The sequence below is a fragment of the Condylura cristata genome, unplaced genomic scaffold (genome assembly GCF_000260355.1).
Source record: "Condylura cristata isolate star-nosed mole 26May11 unplaced genomic scaffold, ConCri1.0 scaffold00004, whole genome shotgun sequence".
NCBI classification, from domain to species: Eukaryota; Metazoa; Chordata; class Mammalia; order Eulipotyphla; family Talpidae; genus Condylura; species Condylura cristata.
The window spans coordinates 37,658,159-37,682,093 of NW_004567105.1; the positions used below are offsets into that span (position 1 = coordinate 37,658,159).

Below are 23,935 nucleotides of genomic sequence, written 5' to 3' on the forward strand. Positions count from 1 at the left end.
TCAAATGTAATTGGTTACTGATTCTCTAGCAAGGATGAAAACTTAACTGATGCTGTTCTCTTGCTAGAAGTCCATAGTCACCAGTTCTCACAATGACTTGTCAAACAATTGTGAGCTTGGTGATTTCTTAAAACAATTGCTTTTGGCCCAATTCAAAGGAGATAAAGTAAATTTTCCATAATGACTCCTGGATTCTTCTTTTTTTTTTAAGATTTATTTTTATTTATTTATACATTCAAAAACTGGGGTGTAGCTCAGAGGTGGAGGAGGGTGAATAGATTCACCAGAAACAGAATGGGGAGAAGAGGTGGATCTACTGAAATCCACAGCAGGCAAAATGGGGGAGTTCTGCTGTGCCATGTGGGTCACCTCCCTGGCTGGGGATTCAACTCAGGCCACAATGGCTGGTGACAGCTTGATAGCACTAAGGTTTAACCCCTTCACTACCAGGGTGGCCCCTCCTGGACTCTATTTTGAAAATGACTTCACAAATGTCCTCTTTTCTCAATAGTACAAAGAAGTCATGTGTCCCCTGTCCCATGGCCATATTTATTTAGTCATTCCCTACCCCACCCAAGTTGTCTCAATGTAAATCCCAGCAATCTCACAATTTTCTTCATAAATATATTTCTCTAAAATATAAGGACAATTAAAACATCAGATTTAATAATAAGAGTTCTTTAATATCAAATTCGTGACTGATATTTAAATTACTCTAACTTTATTTTTTGATTGGATTATTCTAATCAATATTCAAATAAGGTCCAAGTAGTGCCCTTGGTTAATCTATGTTCTAAATCTCTCTTAATCTGTCGGTTGCCTATTTCTCTCTTTTTTTGCCATGCAATTTATTTGTTGAAGAAAGTCATTCATCCTATAGAGCTTCTCACTGTCTGAATATCTCTGAATTCTCTATGGTGCGAATTGATATTTGGTTTTAGATTCTAGCTTTCATTCTAGAGTCTTTCCTCACATGTCAGGTGGTCAAATTTTGTCTGTTATATTCAAGAACAGAAAACAGACTACTTGAGCCTGGTACCTGTGAGTGTGACTCACTGACAGCAGCTGCACTTACGATGCTGTCCATTGCTCTTTGGGGAACCACCAATGTCAGTGTCTCTATCACGCTCCACTCTGACTGTTCACATCACCTAGAGATCTTCTTTCTCCTGCCGGGCCAGGTCTTTAGCTTTCTGAGAACCAAATGGGAAAAGAGGAGAGGGCAGGATGCAGGGTGTATGTGAACATCTCAAAATGCATGCTGTGTTCACTGCACCCCTCTTTCATTATAGTACCCTTTCCCAGCAAATTATGTCTTGTTCTTTACCTGGGGTTTATGTTTTAGACTTTCCAGAATATGTATCTTCAGACTTTTGCCAGGTTGTAGAGGAGCAATCACTCAGCTTTACAGAGTTGATGCCTGGTCTTGCCTCAAAGAAGTCAAGAGCTCCTGTTGTGCAGCTGTTATAGGCCAGGCAGGTTCACCATTGATTTGGGCTAATGGAAAAAGAATGTTGGAGTCTTAGGCATATCTGACTTGTCGTTAATGCTGAACCAGCAGACCATATACACAGGCAGACCAGCAGGAAGGCAGCAACTGAGATTCCCAGCCCCCACTATCTCTGGCTTCTAGGCCCTGGTGTCCTTAATTACAGGTGCACATTCCCTGTGTTCCTGCTCTCAAGCACTTTTTGCAATAATACAGTATCACGTGTGGGTAATGAAATCTGGGATGAAAACAAAGCTACGGGTGGCAGCTGAACAGACTGGTGTGGAGAGGCAAAAAAGAGCCCCAAGTTACCCCATGTTCCTTACAGATCCTCTTTATTTTGCTCATCACTTCATTATTCCCTGTTTCCACCAGGGCCTTTTGGGGACTCTGTGGCATACAATTCACTGGTCTTGACTTTCTCTGCTGCTAATTTAAGTTTCAACTCTCAAGGTTTAAGTTTCTACTCTCAAGGTTCTAAGGTTTGTTACTGTTGTCTCATGGTCGCAGTTTTAAGCCTTAAAAAAATCCTTTTATTGTGATATCAGGAGGGATCAGGAGTAAGTTGAAAAGTATCCGAGCCATCATTCAATCAAGCAGGAGAAAATTGAATGGTATTCAATCAGCCATTCCTGGAATTCAGTTACCTTTTACTTATACTAGCCCAGGAATAATTCATCTCCGATCTCATGATTGCATTTTCTGATTGAAGAAGAGAATTAGATCAACTTAACAGTTGCAGGGAGATTTCCCCCAGATGAAACTTTCATAGATCATTTGCTGTTTGCAATAAATGCTAAGGGTAAGCACAAAACACAAAACCTTTGGGCTAAGATTTGTGAATGCATGTGTAGAAAGATCCTTACAAGCTTTTTACAAAATTACAGGTTTTTAACAAAATGAGAGCTCTCCCACCTCAGAACAAGCATTCACTCTGGCCAGCTGCTCCTACTGCTGCTCCAAGCCAAAAAGTAGTTGGCAGGAGCAAGACATTTCTTCTGGTTCAGGGCCCTGGCCCAGACACATACTGGCGCTGGAGGCCCAGACTGTCCTGGCTTCTTTAGAAAGCAGCTGGGAAGGCTCCTGTGAGTCTCACCGAGGCTGGTGCCTGCCCTTCTCTTGGGTCATCCACAGCACTCTGATTTTCTGTTACTTGGATGAGTTTAAGGTTCATTCTTTTTACCTAAGCATAATAGCTGTCATCCTGCTGAACACACATCTGATTCAGTTAGACTCAGTGAATCCTCCTCTGTTGTGAGGTTCCGTGTTTCCCTGAATTCTGAGGCCTTCTAATTTCATCTGAGGAACAGGAAATGTGGGGATGGGGAATCTGTTCTGAAGACTATGTTCTCAGTGTACAGGCAGTAAAGTAACTTGGAGATGCCCTGAGGCACCCTTCCTTCAGGGTTAAACTTTCCTCAGAAGGGGATTTAAGGAAAAGGCAATGGGTCCTGAAGAAGGAAGGCTCCCCTTCTGCCTCTAACCTTTTTACTCAGTTTCCCTATAAACTGTCATGGCAAAAGTTGGGGTTAAAAGCCAGTGTTAACATGGCTTTTGTTTTTCATTTCATAATAGTGTCATCCCCACCCAGCCCAGCCAGGAATGTTACATTCTCTAACAATTTCAATAAGAGACATATTTTGTAGAAAATCAGTCTCTTCGGAGCGTATCATCTCCACATAGTGCTAGGTAAATGGGATTTTATTACATTACATAGAATCTGATAAATCAATAAATGCCTTATAGTTTCCCATAACTTTTTAAAACGCTGGCAGCTTAGGTCAGACGCATATGTGTGTGGTGGGGGTGGGTGTGTGGTGGGGAGAGGATTTACCAGAGACAGAGTGGGGTGTACAACAGGCAGATTGATTGAAACCCACTGCTGAAGGGAGCAGCAGAGAGATAGGAGAGGTCTGTCTTGCCTCATAGGTCAGCACTCTGTCTTTAATCCCTGCACCACCAGGGAGGACCCTTCCATTCTTTTTAGCAGTTTAAATCATAAAATCATGAAAAAGGAAAATGTACTTCACAATGGGCCTCCCTGGTAACACAGGGGTTAAAGATACAGCACTGTCAAGCTAACTGCAGTCACTTCAGGATGAATTGACCCCCTGCTGGCCAAGGAGGTGACCCATGTGGTGCAACAGACCTCTCTATTCCCAATGCTCCCTTCAGCAGTGTATTTCAGTACAGCTGCCTGTTCTGCTCCCCACTCTGTCTCTAGTGAATCTTCTTCCTGTCCCCACACCTCTGGAGTGTGCACCTCAGTTCTTGTATGCATAGAAAGGTAAATCTTTTTTAAAAGGAATGTATTTCACACTTCCAAGACCTAAAAGAGCTGTCATAATTTATCAAGAGTTCGTAAGCCATGCTTTTGAAATGTTCTTTCTGAAATAATATAATCGGTGTGAAACAATTGTTTAAACTTTGTGTGAGTTGATTATAATTTCATACCTCTTTGGTTCTTGTTTTCCATTTTCTAGTTCACTTAGGTAGTGGTCATGAGAATAAAAAAAGATAAGATAACTAAAATATTCTTTGAAAAGTGGCATGCAAAAAGTGTTTCTTCATTAGACCAGTGCCATAGGGCTGTTTTAGGAGTCAGTGAGTATGTGTGTGTGAGAGAGAGAGAGACTGAAGAAGAGCCAGTATTACCTGTGTAGTGTTTTTTAGCAGGTTAACATTACCTGAATGGTAACTACATATGTCACATTATCTCACTTAATCTCCATCCAGCAACACTATGAGTTAATTATTATCCCCATTTTACAGATGAGGCAGCTGAGGCTTACAAAGGACTCAGAAAGGTGGGGAGTCAGGTTTGCCTGGCTCTAGACCCTATGTCACCCATACATTTCACTGCTCATCAGTGTTGCACTCTCTAAAACCAAACTTGCATTTTTAATGTATAGCATGGCAAGATTTTTATGCACATCCATAGATACTTGCAGGTTAATGCGTTAGCTTTAAAATTACCTTGTAAGGCCACCATTGTGGCCTAAGAGTTAAGTGTCAGTGCTGTCACCACTCAGGCTGAGTCCCATCCCCAGCCAGGGAGCTGACCTAATGGCACTGCAGACCTCTCCTGTTTTGCCCACTGTTCCCCTCAGCAGTGGATTTCAGTAGATCCACCTCTGTCTCTGGGGAATCCTCTTAACCCCCACACCTCTGGCCTACACCCTAGTTCTTTTATGCAAAAATAAATAAAAAATTTTAAAAATGCCTTGTAAAGTCATTTTCCCCAAATTGTGTTTCTAGTGTTCCACTAAGAAACATCACCTTTAATGTAATGAAAACAGTTTTGTTATATTGAATTACCAAATTAAGGATCAGGGTATGACCTGTATGACCTGACAGATTACTTGCTATGACCAAACCCATGGTTTGGTCTATATCAGAAGGATGTTGCAGAACCAGTAAACCTGAACGGCCCACATTTTTCATATCTCCTGCCTGGTCTTCCTTCATGTACCTTTTGAGATTTGTCTTCTGGAAACTTTGCAGGTAATTCCTGTCAAGGACTTAACTAAACTTTCTGTTACAAAGGATTAAAAACCAGTCGGTGCCCTGCCACTTACTTCCAACCTTCCCTTACTGCAGGTGCCTCTGTGGGTTCCCAGCAGCCTCCCTGTCCTGCCGGCGGCCGCTTGTGCCCCTCGGCCTTTCTCCCACCTCAGCCCCACCCTGGCCTCTTCTCTGCCTCCTAATCCTAATGGGCCTAAAAGTCCAGGTTAGATTCATTTCCTTGGGACGTATTTCCCTGATCCTTCCAGCTCAAAGAAGGATCTCCTTTTTTATCTGTCCAGCAGCCAGGATTGCTTCAGTTCTTCAGACATGTGTTTTACATTCCCTGTTGAACTCTGAGCCCTGTAAGGGCAGGATTAATGTCTGATTATCCCTTGTTTAAGTTATCCCCTGTCTCCGCAACAAGATCTAGAACAGTGCTTCTTATAGCTGATATCAGAACTGCCCTAGAATGCATGAATGTGTAAGAATGCGATTTTGCAAAAGCAGAAACCAAGATTCCAAGATTATACTGTACCTTTGCAAATACCCTGTGTGTGTTGAAGTGCCATTGCTTTATTATTTTGTGTTCTGTTCTATTATATGCTTTATATTATATGTATATACTTTAATAGGTATTATTTTATTTATATATTTTTATTATGTTTTTATGCTCTCTATATTATACTGATATAGTTTAGATTTATATACTTTACATTATATTTGTATACTTTATATTATATGCATATACTTTACATCATATTAAGTTTATATACTTTATATTATATGCTTTATATATTTTATTTATGTACTTTTATATTTATATGCTTTATGCTATATTTGTATACTTTATCTCATTATATTTATATCCCTTATTATATTTTATATGCCTTATATGGTATTATTATTCTATATACTTTTTATTGTATTTATATAATTTACATTATATTTTATTACATTTATTTGTCTTTTTATTATATATACATTTCCCAAAAATCAGACTCACACCCATGTGATAATTTTGCTCTTAACAGTAGCAAAGATGGTCTGTGTGACTGTGTAATATTTGTCAAGTATTGTCCTCTCTCTACACACTCCAAAAGAGGGTGATTCTTGCCCCTCTTCCCCCCAGGGAACGATGAGATGGGGTGTAGTGATAAAAGAATGCGGTGGTGAAGAGGCAGCCATGAGCTCTTCCGACTGCTATTACAAGGTCCACGGGGAAAGTAACACTCATCTCCCATCTTGTCAGCCAGTTCCTTGTTTTCAAATTCTTTGAGGTATAATCACCGTTCCTTAGAAATGGTCTGAAGAGAAAATTGTCCTTAAGCTGGCAGCAGAAATCACTGGCAACAGCCTCTTGTAATAATAATACTAAAAATGGCACCTCAGGCTAGCCAGCAACTGAGCTCCATGGGAAAGCACAGCGCAGAGCCAGGGAACCCTACTGACCTGGACTAGATCAAGAGCTTTCAGATGCAGGGAAGTGGGAGAGTAGTGGGTGGCCTGAACATGAGCAACCACCTTACAGACAGTCGGTCCCGCCCACTGCCTTTAGAAGTTCACTAGTTATGGTTAGTGACTCATCTGCGAAGGGTCTGATAAGAGATTCCAAGAAGTCACTTCTTGGGCCCCCAGGAGGGGCATGTTCCCCTGCGCCCCTGGGTCGCGAGCTCGGCACTAGATCATCAGCGGTGTCTAAGCTGAGGAGCACATGCTGACACAGTTACTGAAGGACAAAAGCGTGACCTCCGTTTGGAGCCCTGTGTTTCTCTCCCAGAAGTTGCCTCTGCATACTGCCTTGATTTTAACAGGATCATTCATTCACCCTCCTGATGCTCAGAAGGCAGCCATGTCCATGTGTTTGGGTACAGTGGGTTGAGTGTGTATGGGCCTTTTATTCAGCACCATCCTGAAGTCCTGATTATCAGTGTGAGTAATCAGAGTGGTTTGGTCCAGTGGCAAACTGCCCAGCATCCAGGCCAGCGATCCTTGCCTTGTCTTGGGACCCCAGGACCCACCTCCCCCCACACCTGGCATCAGTAATGTCCCTCTGTTGTTCCGGAGCTGGCCAGCCACAGCTGCAGACCACAGCCACCCACAGCCTGTCCTGTGCGGTGGCTTGCTGAGAACGGACATTTTTTAAAAGGAATTTTAAAGAATAGTTTCAAAGGTCTTCATAGCAGCCCTATTTATCGCCCCCACTTTGTATATAATGAAGATTCACAGAGGCTAAGAAACTTGCCCAGGGTGACCTGTGGTGGGGCAGGGAGGGTTGGGGGTGAGCAGATGCTTTGTCCTGTCCTGTCTCCTCAATCATTACTAATCATTACTATTACCCATCCCCCAGAAACACTCATCCTTTTATTTCAGCATATGTGGGGTCTTTCTGTCACTTAGGAGTTACCTTTAGCATATGGTAAAGAGATCCTCACGTTGAAAGGTGAGAATCTAGGCTTAGGGAAGCAGACACCAGTTATCTTTGAGGAACGAAAGAAGAAGGAACAAGAGCATGTCGGGAGTTATAAACGGAGAACCCAAACCCACAACACTGTTAACGATTTTAGGCGAAAACAGGAAGTGGTAGTGAGCATAGCTCGCTTTCTTACTGCTACAACTTCCTCATTTAAACTAAGGACATTTCTAGGTTCACAAAGCAACCATTAAGCTGATCAAGTCTATTTCTGTCTGCCTGTGTCTTTAAATATTCCTTTCTTTTTGGGGTCATACTAGATATCATTTGATTCAGCTCACAGCAATGCACATTTCTTTCTCTAGATGGAGTAAAATACCTAACCAACAGCCACGCTGATTTAGTTAAATTAAAGCTCTAGTAAATGCATAAATAATTTTCAGGTTTTTTGGTTTTTTTTTAAAGATTTATTTATTTAGGCATATAGAGCTGGGGTATAAGCCAGAGGTGCAGGGAGGGGGGGGTGAGGGGATTCACCAGACACAGAGTGGGGAGCAGAACAGGCAGAATGACGAAGTACACTGCTGAGGGGAACAGCGGGTGGGTCAGGAGAGGTCTGCCGCGCCATGTGGTCACCTCCGGGGCAGGCGGGATCGAACTCATGCGGAAGTGGCTTAAGCTTCTCAGGGCTGTGCTTTAACCCGCTGCGCCACCAGGGAGGGCCCCAGGTTTTTTTTTTTTTAATATTTAAAAATTTTGCAGGAGTCATGGACTCAGAACAGCTTGTCCTTGCCTGTCTTCTAACACTTGTGCCCTGATTAAAGAAACAGATCTTCCTTTGGGTCCTTTTCCTCCCACCAGCATTGCTTCCTGGGCTGGGAACACCTGGGCTGGGCTTTGGCACTCATTTCCAGACTCCCTGTGTCTGAACACAGCCTCCTCCAGACTCCTCCCGTGGGTACCTGTAGAGTAAATGGAAGTGATCAGGTTTTTTCCACTCTCCCTCCTTTAGCATCAATGATAGACATCTGCGGTCTTACACGTGTGCCTGATGGCGGCACCTGGCGTGTGGCTGGGCATGCGTGGGCGGGTGCACCTAAGCCTAGAGGCTGAGCATATAAGGCAGCGTCACAGAGGACATGGCGCAGCAGCAGAGAGTAGAGAACGGCATGGCGGTACAGACCACAAGAGAAGGACAGAGAGTCTAGAGAGAGTAAAGATTTTCCGGGGGCCAGAAAGCCTGCCAGCTCCCTGCCCCTCCCTCCCCCGCCTCCCTGCCTGCCCAGAACCTGGTTGCCTCCCTACAAATGCTGTAGAAAGAGCTCTAACAGCCTGAAAAGGCCCCCAAGGGCTCCAGGACTCCTCCCATCTGCCCAGATCACAGAAAGTCTGTTCTGTGCCTTGCTTACACTACAGTACCTTTCCAGAACCTGCTCTGCAGTCTCATTGAGGCCTCTGAAGTGTATCCGTTCCCTGTCCGGCTGAAATGTTGCAGCCCCTCAGCAACCCCTAAAGTTCCTGTCTCTGCTGGCTCTCTGCATGCTAGTCTGGAAAGCCCCTGGTTCTGAACTCTCACTTCACACACAAGTGACACTTTTTTCTTACACTATTTATTTTGTACAGTAGCTGACTTCTCCGCTTAAGTGAACTCATAAATCTCCCATCACCACATTACCTGTGAACTATCACCACAGTCCTTTGGGCTCTTCCTTCCCCTGTTTTGACACCTTTCCATCCCCACCCCTGCTGAATACCTCAGATCTATAGTTTTTCTTGCAAGTTTTATCACTTTTTTTAATCCTTTGTTTTAATCCCCTCTATTCTTCCCATCAGTGAACCAATCTGATATTTTCCTTTTTCCTTCTGATTTATTTTCCTGAGCATAATCCATTTCAGCTCCATTCATGTTGTTGTGAATGGCATGAGTTTATCTTTTTGATTGCTGGATAATATTCCAGTGTATATATAGAATACACCTTCTTGATATACTCATCGGTGTTTGGGTCTATAAGTTGTTTTCATCTATGAGCTATTGTGCATAGTGTCGCAATAAACATAAGCAAGTGACAAGCGATATTTTGTGACAAGTGACATTTGGGATTCTTGGTCTGCATCCTCAACCAGGTTCTCTAAGCTAACCGCCCACCTGTCTTCTCTGCAGCAGTGTTTTAAAAACTGACTTCACATAGTTGTTTCCTTCCAGAAGCTGGGTATGGAATAGAATAGGGAGGGGGATGAAAGATGAAAGAAAAAGTGCAGGAAGATGGAGACAATTTGGAAAGGTGGGGGGTAGTGGAGCATGATGGAGGAGCTAGAGAAAGAGCTGGCCAAAACATAATACTATTTCCTGCAGGATGTCTGATCCACTTCAACTGGAGTTTTCAATTTTCTGGTAAATGCTTTGCCTTGATGGGCATGTATATCTATGAATTTTGGGGTAGTGGGGGCCTGTGGATTAGTGGGAGATGATAATAGGTAAAAAGAGGACAACTGTCCTATGAAAGGAGTTTGATAGGAGCTACACTGTTCATTTAATTGAGGATGGTAAATTTTTCTACCTTTGTGTTTAGAAGAGAGCTATATAGCCGGGTGAGCCTGAGATCCTTCTTAGAAGGAAGGCTGCATGACAGGGTTGGGATGGATGGTGGGAGATGAGACATTGAAAATAAATTATTTTATTCACTAAAAAATTTTTTGTAGGGCCTTCTCTGGTGGCCTAGGGGTTAAGTCTCAGTGCTATTACCGCTGAGGCCTGTGTTGGATCCCGGCCAGAGAACTGATCCACATGGCACAGAAGACCTCTTCTCTCTTGCCTGCTGCTCCCCTCAGCAGTAGATTTCAGTAGATCCATCAGTTCTGTTCCCCACTCTGTCTCTGGGGAATCCTCTCACCCCCCCCACACACACCTCTGATTTACACCCCAGTTCTTCTACACACACACAGAATTTTTTTTTTTGTAAATGCAATCTATCTGAATAAACACTGCCAGAATTAGCTCTGTCATTCATAGTGGTAGAAAATAAGTCAATTTGAAATATGTATCCTGTTGCAGTAAGTAATGCCCAGTTGCTGAGCTAGTCAAACAGACATCTATCCACACTGAGAACCCATCCACATCTCCCAGGGACTGAACCTGCTTCAGCTGCAGCATTTCCCTTCACAGCAGTTCCCCCAGGGTCTCCAGGGTGCATGGTAGAGCTTTTCCACTGCTGGGCACACCTGTGATGGCCACTTGTCTAGTCAGTAGTTGTGAGAAGCAGAAATGCCAAGGTGTGCGTGCTACTAGGTCAGAACTCACAGCTTGAAACTCTTCACCAGATGTGGGGAGTGGACCAGCATCCCCTGGGAACCTGTTCAAAATGCAGAGTGTCGGGCCCACCCCAGACCTACTGAATTAGAATCAGTATTGAACACTATCCATTTGTGCACAGTAGAGTCTGAGGCTAGATGCTTGTACACTGCAGGACAGAGTCACGCTGGGGATGGGAAACGCTGAGGTAGTGCTCTGTTCTCTGAGTGGAATGGGTTTGGGAGAGAAGGCACTCACCTGTCTGGCAGCCTTGAACACCCCCACCTAAGCTATTTCGGGATCTACAGAGTGGCTGATAGTTCCTCTCCACTTCTGAAGAGCTCTGATGCTGGGTTGGCAGTGTCATACGATTTCTTGTTATCGAGCTAGGCTTTTAAAATAAAGCCTCATCTCAAAGTGTTGTGGGCTCTTTTTTTTTTTTTTTGGAGACAAAATTCATATAGAATATATCCCCCAATTTAAAGGATAGGATTTGATAAGTTTAAAAACAGTCATGAAAGCTCTACCATAATCCCATGCTATAGAACATTTCAGTCACTTTAAAGGTTTGGTTCCATTTAATGTCAGATTTTTTTATTAGGATGAAATTTATTAAATATTATATAGCATGGAAGAACAAAGAATTGGAATCCTATTAACGTGACTCAAAACAGATGTTTAGCAGTTTGTTGTTTAAGATATGAATTAAAATTTTCTTAGAGCAAAATGTATATCAGAAATGGAAAGAAAGAATTCAAAATTGGTTAAAAGTAGATCCCAAGCATCATGCTTAGTGAAATCAGCCAAAAAAAAAGAAAAGAAAGAAAGAAAAATACCGATGGGTTTCACTCATAGCAGGAGTATAAAGGACCGGGGGAAAATACTACTACTAATAATGAACAACTACATACAGAGACATTTGACAGGGGTGGAGTGGGAATGGGATCAAAAATGGGGTAGGGGGAAGTGCACAGGACTATGGTGATGGCACACGGGTGAACTGGTGATGGGAAGCCCACGGGGGTTACAACTGAGATGGAAAAAGGCACAAAATGATGTAAAAATAAACTACTATAATAAAAATAAATAAAGTAGATGCCAAGCAGTATTCTAGAGCAAATTGTTAAATAGTTTATATGCAATTTCATTGGAGGATAATTGCTCCGCAGAGGCCAGTAGGATTTCCCTAAGTAGTCATGTCCAACTAGCTTCACATTATGAGATGAGTGAGCTAGTCGGAACTGTCTTAGGTCAAGCGTGTCTTGGTTTAGCAAGATACCTGCATAGCTTTAGCTGACTTATACATGTGATTAAATATTTGTAAATTCACTTATTCTGTTTTTTTTTTTCAAATTGTTTTATTAAACCAACATTGGTTTACAACCAATATGGGTCTCAGATGTACAGTATTATAAATCAACATCTGGATATACTACATACGTTCACCACAAAGTCCATTGTTTACATACAGCTGACTTCTTTTACCCGATTTCCTTTTTCTCTATCAGTAACCACCATTTTATTTATGGATGCAGCATTGGTTTATACTACTGTATATGAGTTAGGGGAATAGGTTCACACCTCCTCAGATGTATGTCACTATCCCACACCCACCACCAAAACACCTTTATGTCTTTACCATAAAGATTTGGAACCCTCTTCCATTTGTTCTCAACCCCTTTACTCTCTCTAGTCGCCTTTCAGTCATATCTAGGGTTTGTTTTGTTTAGTTCTATCAGTTCCTTTGTTTTGTTTATCTATATTCCACATATGAAGGAAAGCATCCAGTACTTGTCTGTCTTCTGACCATCCATCTTGTCAAAATGCCAGCATGTATACGTACCACATCTTAATCTATTCATCTGTCATTGAAATTTAAGCTAGCAATTCTGCTCCTTGATATTTTATCCAAAGAAAGCAAAAACACTAATTTAAAGGGATATATGCACTCCTGTGTTCATTGACACACTATTTACAGTAGTCAAATTTGCATATTCTGCACTAAAATTCTCCTAGGTACTGTGTTCGCTTTTGGTTATATAGAGATAAGTAGGTTAGGCCACGGCTGTGAATTATACTGTGATAGCAGGTTCCACAGTCCAGTAGTAGATACTCCTCTGATCTAAAATAAAAAGTTTCCACTGGCTGTTAGGTGGAAAAGGATTAGAGAAGGCATGAAAAGGGAGACAGGTAAAAATTATCATGTTACCCAGAAATTAAAGATGATGGTGGCTTGGATTGGAGTGGCAGTGGTGGTAGATGGAAAAATCAAGCATGGAGATTTGGAGTGTATTTTGGAGGTAGAAATGACCGGACTCTTATCAGTGAATTAGATCAAGGGGTGAGAGGGAAGATGAGGGATCAGGGTGACCTCCAGGTTTTTGGCTTGAGCAGATAACTGGACAATAGGCCCTTTGCAGATGGCCTTGTTCTAATCAAAGTACCAATGGCTTGGATGAAGGCATTTGAAAGGCATAAAAAGCTTGTGAGGCAATTGGAAAGACATGGAAACAGCCCAAAATGCCCAAAAGTAGATGGCTGGATTAAAAAGATTTGGTACATATACACAGTGGAATATTACTCAGCAACCAAAAAGGGAACACATGTCTTTTGCAGCAACATGGATGGAGCTGGAAAAGATCATGCTTAGTGAAATAAGCCAGAAAGAAAAGGATGGTTTCTCTCATAGCAGGAATGTAACGGAACAGGCGAGAAAATAATGATAATGATGAACAGAGACATTTTGTGGGGGTGGAGTGGGGAATGGGATCAAAAACAGTGGGGGGGGGGAAATGCACTGGACTATGGTGATGGCACAGGGTGATTTGGTGATGGGAAGCCCAAGGGGATTGCAACTGAGATGGAAAAATGCACAAAAATATGTAAAAATAAACTATTATAAAATAAAAAAAAAAGCTTGTGAGGAAGTTGACACATAAGTATTTCAAAAGGATATCATAAGACCGGAAGGATAACGTGATAGAAAGAAGTGAAGTCTTGTGCTTTTGTTAAAAAAATAAAACAGAAGGATGCAGGATACAAAGCTGTTCAACCAGACACGCAGAAAGACTGATGTGTGCAAGATGGTTGCCGTAAAGATGAATCCCAGTGCAGGTTGCCTTGAAGAAGTGCGACGTCCAACACAAATTAATAATCTTATCGTGCTGGTTTAGACCAAAAATGATGTGATAGTATTGTGCTTCTCTTGGCACACAGATTGAGGATCTGGACCATGAGTGAGATGTAAGTAACCCTGACTTTGCATCACACAAGCAGTAGTTGAAAAAAAAATGAGACACTTAAGTCAAAGAGCTTTATCTTAAAATGAGCCCCCACAGAAGGAATGTGAGTGGGATAAGGGGTCAGATTTCAAGTATATATAAGAAGGTCCAGTGGCTAAAGCAGAACGCAAGGATAGAAGTAGCAGCAGTGGTTTCAGCTGTGCCTCAGCTCCAATGCAGAGAACTTTCCAGAAACAGATGGGCTTGCATAATGTCCCCGATCAGAAGACACTTTGAAAACCTGCCGTCTATGATGGCTTCCTGTCCTGGCTGCAAAGCTGGCAGGTGTGCTGGGTGGTGTCTCCTGACTCATGAATCCAGAACTCTCCATTTCCTAACAAGCCTCTGTTTTCCCAGAGGATACAAACGTTCCTGGGATGGTCCTCACTCCACTGATATGATATGGGGGTCACTTAACAAGTTTCCAACCACATGTTCCCTGGGACTAAATGTCCTGCCACCACATCCTCAGGACCCATGTCCGGCTAAGTGTTCTATATCCTCATTCTTCAAGACTGAATGTAAGTGTCACATAACAATACCCTGAGATCTTAACTCCCCGCTGCTGGGGTTTCGTTCCCAGTGAAACAGGCCTTTTTCAGCAAGCAACTTTTGCACCAATTATCTTCAGCCTTAAACCTCTGATCAATGGAGAGCAGTGTGGGCATTTGTATGAGATCCAGATGAAATAAAAAAAAAAAAAAAGAAAGAAAAGGGTCACTCCCACTCTTCTTTATTTGCACAGTGATACCAGCTTATGTTTCTCTTCCAGGAAACTACAATTATATATCCAAATATGTAACTGGACAATTTGTACATAATCATGGAAATAATCATGCTCAAAATAGAAGAAATGTTTAAATAAGTCCTTGAGTACCCCCAGCCATTCCTCACTCCCTCTTTTATGTGAGCCACCTCTTAAACTCTTCTAGAACCTCTCTTACCTGCATAGACAATTATTTCTTTCAAAGAATATACTAGGTGATGTACTTGTCTAAATTTTAATCTCATCAGTCCTAGATTCTATTATTGCCTGAAGCATTCCTAGAAATCCACCTATAAGATTTGCCTCTTTGTTTTGTGTCAGTTTTCAGTCTTTCACGGGAAGCTCTGTGTCTTGGTAGGGACAGAGAAGAAAGTCTGGTTACTGGCCAAGGTTATATCAGATTCACACTTCATGTGCTTTGTCTGGGTTGCAATGTTTTGTCTCTGAATGTGGGAACAGGGGTATTGTTTTCACCGCTGTGGGAGGGCAGCATTTGGCTGTTACTAAGTGTGGAGAAGAAGATAGGTGAGCTCTCTGTTAAAATCTTCCCCAGCAACATTTTTCTCCCACTTGAAAAAGAGCAAGAAGTGATAGGAGTTTTTGAAGAAATCCTTTATCTCTTGCCAAGAGCTGCAGGCCAGCTACAAAGGGATTCAACTCAATAGATAGTGTGAAGAAACAACTTTGTACAAGAACCTGGAGGTTCCCAAGGGCTGCTAGCTAAGGGACTGGGCACCTTTTTCCTTATGTTTCCTTTTGTTAATAAGTACCCAGTTCTCTTGGCTTGGGGCCTTTGGTAAATTATTATGCAGATGCTAGTAATTACCCCTCCTGCTAGACAGGGTTCCCGAAAGGTCACACTTTTTCCTGATTAGTTTGTGGCCCAGCAGTGACTTCCCTTCTCTGCAGGCCAGTCCCAGGAGGATCAACAGCACTGGATAGAGAGCTGCTCCAGAACTCCACAGCTGATCCTGAGACTGCACCTGCCCTCTCGCCATGTTCTGATGTGCCTTATACTTCTAGAAATTTTACCTAGTGTTCAGTGTCCCTAAAACTACACAGAGTCAATCTGAAAGAAAACCAAAGCTTGCATCTTCAACATAAATATCATAAATATCACCCATCTTTTAAGATGAGGGAAAATCATACCCAGTTACAACAGCCGGTACCTTGTGCTCTGAAACAGCTCACGAAACCGAGTTGAGCTACCTGTATCTCATAATTATTAGTTCACTCAGTGAATGCTTTCAGTTCTATGTCCCTCTATCAGAATAGATAATAAGGGACTTACCCTCTTGCACCCAAAGGATTTCAGCTAAGTCAATATATAACTGAATATGCTTCCTTACAATCCTGTCTTAATCTGATTCTCCTTTACTAGCTACTCAGTTTGACCTTCACCCAAGTATTACATTTTCCTCCCAGTGTTTGCTTTACAAAATCTTTGTGTGCTAGCCCTTTTTTATGATCTCCTAACAATCTCTGGAAACCCGTCACCTCCTCCATTGACCATTCTGTTCTCATTTGTCTTCTCCTGGAGACTCCTGGCACCGCAGAATGAAATGCCCCAAGACACAGAGCTCAAGGCTGCCCTCTCTGGTTGGGGCAGGGAAGGCACTGGAAGTGACCTGCCAGCTCTGAGCTGGGCTGCCACTGGAGTACAGGTGTTGGGAGGGGTGGGCAGGGAAGGAGGCAGTGATAGACTGCGTGACTTGCCACCAGCTTTCCAACTGCACTTCAAAAAATAATTGCTTTAATTGTTCTAATGTGAAATCAGTTGTGGTTCTATATTGTTTTAGAGATGTTTTCCCACACTAGGAAGTGAGTGGCGCCATTTGGAGACTGGAAATTTTTCTTTTTAATAAATAGTCTTTATTTTCAAAGCTTGTCTGTTGTAACCAAACAATTCAGAAATAATCTGTCATCTCCCACATCATTTTAACTGCTTTTTTTCTTAAAGAGGGTATAAGAAGAAGCCAAATGTACTGAAACAAAAACATGAGTTCACATTCAAAAAAGTCTTTTCATTTCTGATTATCAGAATTCCCCTCACTAGTGAAAGAGATGCTTATTCTTTTAAAAGGAACCAGTTGCCAAAAAAAAGTGAATTAATTCGGATTGTCTCTTTATGTTATAGGTGAGGGATGGAGACAGGGGAAATGAGGCAAGCTGCCCCAAGCCCCAGGCCCTGCCTAAAGGTCACTGTAGGTCTTTCCTACTCTCCCTCCATCCCATCCCCCTCCCTTGTTCCTACCTAAAAGTAACAGAAAATGACCATAGCAAACAAAGGCTCTTTTATAAACATGTTTTGCAGTCATCTTGACTGCAGTGATCCCAGAGAGCTATTTAGACTTTGACTTACGTAAAGGATTTCAACTGTTAGTTACTCAGATTCTAATAAGCAGTTCTTTATTTGGTAAGGCTTTTTCATTAAGCATGTGATAATAGGTGGCAGAATTTGGATATCATCAACAAATAGTGTTAGGCACTTAAATAACTCTTTGGCCTTTAAACTGTAAGGTCAGAGTATGTTGGTTTATAGTCATGACAAGACTTGTTTTCTTTGCTTTAGGATACTTTTGACATCTGTCACGCTGCTGTCTATTTATTCAATAAACCTTCTGCTGATCTGTTCAAAGGAAACAGGTAAGCTGATCATGACATTTTTTGTTTGTAGATTTATTTGTATTTATGCATACAAGAACTGGGGTATAGGCCAGAGGTGTTGGTGGCCGGGTGAGAAGGCTCACCAGAGACAGAGTGGGAGCACAACGGGTAGATATACTGAAATACACTGCCTGGGGGAGAAGCAGGTGAGACAGGAAAGGTCTGTTGCACCATGTGGGCAGCTCCCTGGCTAGTTATCGAATTCAGGCCTTAGCAGTAGAGGAGCTGAGACTTAATCCCTAGGCCACCAGGGAGGCCCGAGGTGGATAATTTTCCCTGTGATATTGTGAATGAATGATGCATTCATTCAGCCACTTGATTATTATTGAAACAGAGCAATTTCACCTATGGCCACTTTAAGACAATAGTGGAAAAATAGAGGTCCAACTTATAAAATACATTGTCCTCAAAGGCGAACACACAACATGATAATTTAAAGTGAGCCCTCAATTATACCTGTTTTTCTAGTTTAAGATGATTTCATCCTAAAGACTTTGGTTTTTCCCAAGGTCTTTATAAATCAGAACAATGATCCCATTTTTTTTTTAGATTATTGTCTCCATGGTTATACAAGTAAACGAGCTTTTATTTCTCCTTTGTGCATATTCCAAAAAGAAAATGTTAGTCCTGGGGCTATGTGGGCGTGACTGCACTGTGAAAAGACTTCAAGTTGTCTGGGCAGTGTAAAACCTGAAGTGTTTATTTTCTATTCCTGGGACACTGGGCGATGTTGGAGATTCTTTGACTTCTGCATTAGCTAAAACCACACTGGCCAACTACTATTGTATACAGATGACTCCATTTAGCTGGGACACTTTGTAATAAATCAGAGCTCCAACCATTGTCTTGTTTAAACACCAGACTAACAAGAAATTCAACAAAGGTTTGATTATGGCCTGACCCATATGCTTTCTGTGAATCTTTTGAAAACGTGAGCTGAACTGAGTGGGTGAGGTAGGAGAGGTCTGCTGTGCCCTGTGGGTCAGCTCCCTGGCTAGGGATCAAACTCAGGCCACACTGAGACTTAACCCATAGGCCACCAGGGAGACTTGTGTTCCTTTTATGAGTTTCAGATCTTTGAACTAAACTTTACAATGATCTTGGTTTTGTGATGACTATTACATGTTCCTACACGTGTTATATTTATTGCAAACACATGAGATATTAGTGGTCTAGTATTATGATAACTTTGTTATCATAGTCAGTTCAGTTAATTAATTTAAAAGGAATCTTTGCACCTGAATCATAAGGAATTTTTAAAAATCAAATCTGTATTTTAATGATACACAACAGACTTGAGACTAAGATTGGAGTGGGGATTTCCCCCCAGCCAAGTAGGAATGGTATTTAAAATTGTGAAAAATAAACCTATGACCTAATAGGGTAAATGTAATGGTTTTGTAGGCAACCTGAAAAAAGAAGAAATTGTGGTAAAGTCTGACATTTTAAAATGTCAAGAAGGTGTTTTACAATGAGAGTGTTTTAAACCTTGCAAAGCCAGGAGGCTGTTTGCGTGATTTTGAGAAAAACACGTAATAACATGGGAATAACCTAGAGAATGACGAAACCTCAACTGTCTTTAACTTTTGGTACAGTTATGTCTTGTGTTCTCAATAATGGCTTTTAAATAGGCTGTATGGTTTACGAAAAGCTGGGAGAGCAGGTCTTTGGCACGACAGGGAAGCTTGTCATCTTCGGAGCCACCTCTCTACAGAACACTGGAGGTAACAAGAAAGGCTTTTCTGTACGTAACTTCAAAGTATGTGATTATCTAAGCCAAGTAGTTACCATTGTCATTGCTAAAAGCACTTGGAAAGGAAAGCGGTCACTTATTTTAAAGAAAATGTTTTCCTAGAACTGCTAATGCTGTCTTGGTGTCTTATTGAAGGTTAATCTAAGAACAGGCCAGTAACCTTTTATATGGTTTGCAACTCGATCCTGAGTATCTGCTTTCTAAATATGTTCTCATATTCTCTTAGCAATGCTGAGCTACCTCTTCATAGTGAAAAATGAACTACCTTCTGCCATAAAGTTCCTAATGGGAAAGGAAGAGGCATTTTCGTAAGTCAGAGACCAATTTTTGTAAGATAACTAAAATACTTTTACTCTTGATATGTGTGCTAATAAAAGTTGTTGTTTTGTGATAATTACAAAAACTTAATCTTCCCTGGGTTGGTTTGTTTTTCCCACGTTTGTTGTTGCATAAATAAATTTCTTAGGGGCTAAATAAATGACAGAGGCAGGAGAGCCATCAGAATAGGAGCTTTTAAAGGTAGATCCATCCATCCTGCTGCAATTGCTCAAAACTGCATTTTCCCAAGAGCCTGCAATTTGTGTCTGGTTGCTGTGAAATAGAACAGATATGGGGTATTTTTACCATGAAAGTGGAACATGCAAAAAAAATAAAATAACGAAGATCTCAGTCTCTTTCTTAAAGAAGGAACATAGCATTTTGGGTACCCATTTTACATGCACTAACCTCATGAAAGACACAGCTAGCCCTGGAAAATGTTGCAGCTGTTTATATATAGTACACCCTTTGTGTTTTGACTCCCCCTGTTTAACAGTCCTCGTCTGTCTTCGTTTCTCTGTTTTCTTTCAAGGGAGACTGTCAGAAGCCAGAGTTCTTAGTGGTCTAGCCTCAGGATTCAAGGTCAAATACTAAAGATTAGAGAGAAAGTAACGCTTACCTATAGTGGTTTGTTTCTCTTTGACACAGGCCTAGCCAAACAAAAAGGAACTTTCTCTTTAAATAATGGATAGGACAAGTTGTAATCTGACAAAGCATTCAGCTTTGAAAACACATAAATGATTCAAGGGGAGGCCACGTTAACCAGTGGAGGACAGGGAAACCCAATATCCCTTCTTCCATCACCTGCAGGAGAGCATAGTAAATGAGAAGTGATTGAGTTAAAGTATTTGCATGAAACCTGCATAAGGATAAAATTTCATAATAGTTGGGGGATTTTGTACATTTGTGGTAAATACGCCATTTATTGGAAAATATGACCTGTCACTTCAATGCCTTGCAGTGCCTGGTATGTGGATGGCCGTGTGTTGGTGGTGATAGTTACATTCGGGATCATTCTCCCCCTATGTCTCCTAAAGAATTTAGGTAAGGAAAGAGCTTCTTGTTATCATTGTCTTGACAGTGCCCAGTTGAGTCAGAAACTTAAAAAAAAATAGACCCTGCTTTCACTTGTAGGGTCAAAATGAAGGGAATGATTTAAGTGACATGTCTTAATCAGGCTCCACTTTATCTTTTTTAATATAATGATTTATTTATTTATTTTTAAAGATTTATTTATTTATGCATACAGAACTGGGGTACAGGCCAGAGGTGCAGGGGTGGCAAGAGGCACAGAGTGGGGAGCAGAACAGGCAGATCGAGGAAGTACACTGCTGAGGGGAGCAGTGGGCGGGTCAGGAGAGGTCTGCCACGCCATGTGGTCTCCTCCAGGGCAGGCGAGAATTGAACTCATGTGGAAGTGGCTTTAGCTTCTCAGTGTTGTGCTTTAACCCGCTGCGCCACCAGGGAGGGCCTAATGATTTATTTTTTTACATCATTGTTCATTTTTGTACAATATTTTATTTCTCCGCTCATGTGTAGTCCCCATAAAATTCCCACCATAAAATTCATATCACCGGTGAATCACCATAGTTTCTTATGCTCTTCCCTCCCCTAGTTTGACCCCTTTTCCTCCCCCTCCTCTGCTATATGTTTCAGATTTATAGTTGCCTGCTAGTTTTATCTTTTTCCCTCACCCCTTCAGCTTCCCTATATTCCTCCTAGAAGTGAAACCATCTGATAATTTATTTTTCCTTCTGACTTATTTAACTGAACATTATTCCTTCCAATTCCATCCATGGTGCTGCAAATGGCATGAATTTTATCTTTTAATGGCTGAGTAGTATTCCATTGTGTATATAGACCCATCTTTTTTATCTACTTATGATTTTGGACATTTAGGCTGTTCCCATATATTTGCTATTATAAATAGTGCTGCAGAAAACAGGAATTCTGGTTTTCCTTCAAATTAGTGTTTTATATCCTTTTGGGTAGATTCCTAGGAGTAGACTTGCTGGATACTATGGAAACTCCATTTTTAGTAATTTAAGGAACCTCCACATAGCTTTCCATAGTTGTTGGATCAGTCTGCATTCCCACCAATAGTATAAGAGGGTTCCTTTATCTCCACATCTTTTGCCAGCATTTGTTGGTCAGGCTCAATTTTATTTGGGATAAAAAGGCTGACCAGTGAGTGACCTTCTTGGCAAACCCTGTGCAGAGCTGAGAGAGGAGGGGGTCCTGGGCCGGCAGCACTTGGGCCTGTTTCCCAGAGCTCTCAGGCTATGCTCAGAGAAGTCCAAAGAGTGGAATTCTCCTCACCGAAGGTGTTAGACAACACTGATCATTTAGATATAGATTTTCAAGTTGAATATCAAGACTGAATATTACTTATCATTATAGCCCAAAGAATTATGAATCACTCTTCAGTTATCAGAACCACATTAACCCAGGAAAAACCTCTAAAATGTATTTTTTTTAATAAAATGGGCCAATATGGGGCAAAACTAAACTTCGGCCCCAAGTAATAACAAACTAAGGTTTCTGTTTTGTTTTATATGAAAAATACCAAATCTCTGCAGCTGTTTTGGAAGATCAATAAGTAGGTTTTTTAGATGTTTCACTTTCTGGATGCAGGGTCTGTGTCTGCTTTTTTCTGTATCTATGTAGGTAGCATTTTCAGTTTAAGTTTCAGTTTAAACGGGCTCACACATGAGAACATTATAGCCCCCTAAGGTCACCTAACTCTAAACTGCTGGATTTTATGGTGGCTGGTGGCTGGTGGTTGGCGATAGCTCAGGGGAAATCTCAGGGGAGCAAGATGAAGACCCCTCCGTGTTCAATGTATCCCTACAATTCATTTCACCTCTTGTGTGCCTCCTCTCCGAGAAGAGACATATTAGAGTTGACATCGGGCAATGAGGAGCTAAAGTGTGAGGCAGGAAGTAAGTGGAGAAGCCTGTACAAATACATACACAACATTACAAACCTGTGACCAAAAGGCTTTCACCCCTGAATTCTGGGCATCTGTGTTCTTTTAGTGTGTCACGGAGAACTAGAATCAAGACATATACTATGTTTTCATACAAAGTCACCAATGTTGCCAAATAAGGTAACACCATCAAATAATAAGTCTTGAGTTGACATTGGCATGTGTGTATATTATTGGAACCCCAAATGGTGCCTATAAAAAAGGCATTGGAAAAAACAAGATGATGGATGAAATAGTAATAATAATATTTTTTAAAAATCTTTTTTAGGCTATCTTGGCTATACTAGTGGATTTTCCTTGAGCTGCATGGTGTTTTTCCTAATAGTGGTGAGTGCTGATTGAAATGTCTGGTTTGATTTTGCCATACTTCAATGCTGTGTAATAAGTATTTCTTATTTGTCTTGACTTGATAACATGTATTGTTTCTTCTGTATTTTCATGCCAGGTTATCTACAAGAAATTTCAAATTCCCTGCATTGTCCCACTGCTAAATTCAACAACAAATGCTAATTCAACAATGTGTACACCAAAATATGTTACCTTCAATTCAAAGGTAAACTCCCTTAGTCCTTAAAGACAAAAAGGAACATTTTTATGAAGATCATTGTATTTCTCATACTTGCTAAAATTAAACTGTTTTTAAATATACTCATTCTTAAAGGAATATGATATTACCAAAATCTGTTTGTCTGTTAAGAGACATTTGAAGAATAAATGAATAATCTATTACATGTTCCATTTTACACACATTACATGTAGGGTTACCTTAAGCATTCTCTGTGAAAAGCTCTCTGGATAACTTCAGCCTCCTCTTCCTTTGTAAAAACCAACTAATAGCATCCTTAGCTTGCTCTTTGTGATCTGGTAATGACAGAAAGGTATGCCTCAATGTTCCCCAGTTTGCACAGTAGAACTATTGATAGCACCAGAAACTGGCACTTGAGGATTTTCATATTATATTGATTTTACATAGTGACATATTATAAAAGATTTTTTAAAAAATATTATGTTGATATTGCTGATAATACGACAACAGTCAATGGTCAGTTTGAATCCTCAGGCAAGCCACGTGTTAAATGAGGATTCCATTCTGTATCTTACAGCATTTTTTTTAAAAAGATTTATTTATTTACGCATACAGAACTGGGGTACAGGCCAGAGGCTCAGGGGCAGCGAGAGGCTTCACCAGAGACAGAGTGGAGAGCAGAACAGGCAGATCGACGAAGTACACTGCTGAGGGGAGCAGCTGGCGGGTCAGGAGAGGTCTGCCGCACCATGTGGATCTCCTCCGGGGCAGGCGGGGATCGAACTCATGGGGAGGTGGCTCCAGCTTCTTAGTGCTGTGCTTTAACCCGCAGCGCCACCAGGGAGGGCCTCTTACAGCACTTTTTAGAATGTGCTTTGTTCAGTGCTTGGCCAAACAAGAAAGAGTGTGAGAAAGGTTGCTTTTCCACCTTTCTTTGCCT

General features: G+C 41.4%; 1 protein-coding gene across 2 annotated transcripts in view; it reads left to right on the forward strand.

Moving 5' to 3' along the window:
- Positions 1-23,935, forward strand: part of SLC38A1 (solute carrier family 38, member 1) — a 72,785-nt gene that overhangs the window by 34,103 nt on the left and 14,747 nt on the right. For both annotated transcript variants that reach the window (XM_004675942.2, XM_012735325.1), the window contains exons 6-11: positions 17,315-17,388; positions 19,041-19,133; positions 19,389-19,470; positions 20,442-20,524; positions 22,738-22,796; positions 22,915-23,022. In XM_004675942.2, coding sequence (XP_004675999.1) covers positions 17,315-17,388; positions 19,041-19,133; positions 19,389-19,470; positions 20,442-20,524; positions 22,738-22,796; positions 22,915-23,022 — 499 coding nt within the window. The remainder of the gene's footprint in view (positions 1-17,314; positions 17,389-19,040; positions 19,134-19,388; positions 19,471-20,441; positions 20,525-22,737; positions 22,797-22,914; positions 23,023-23,935) is intronic.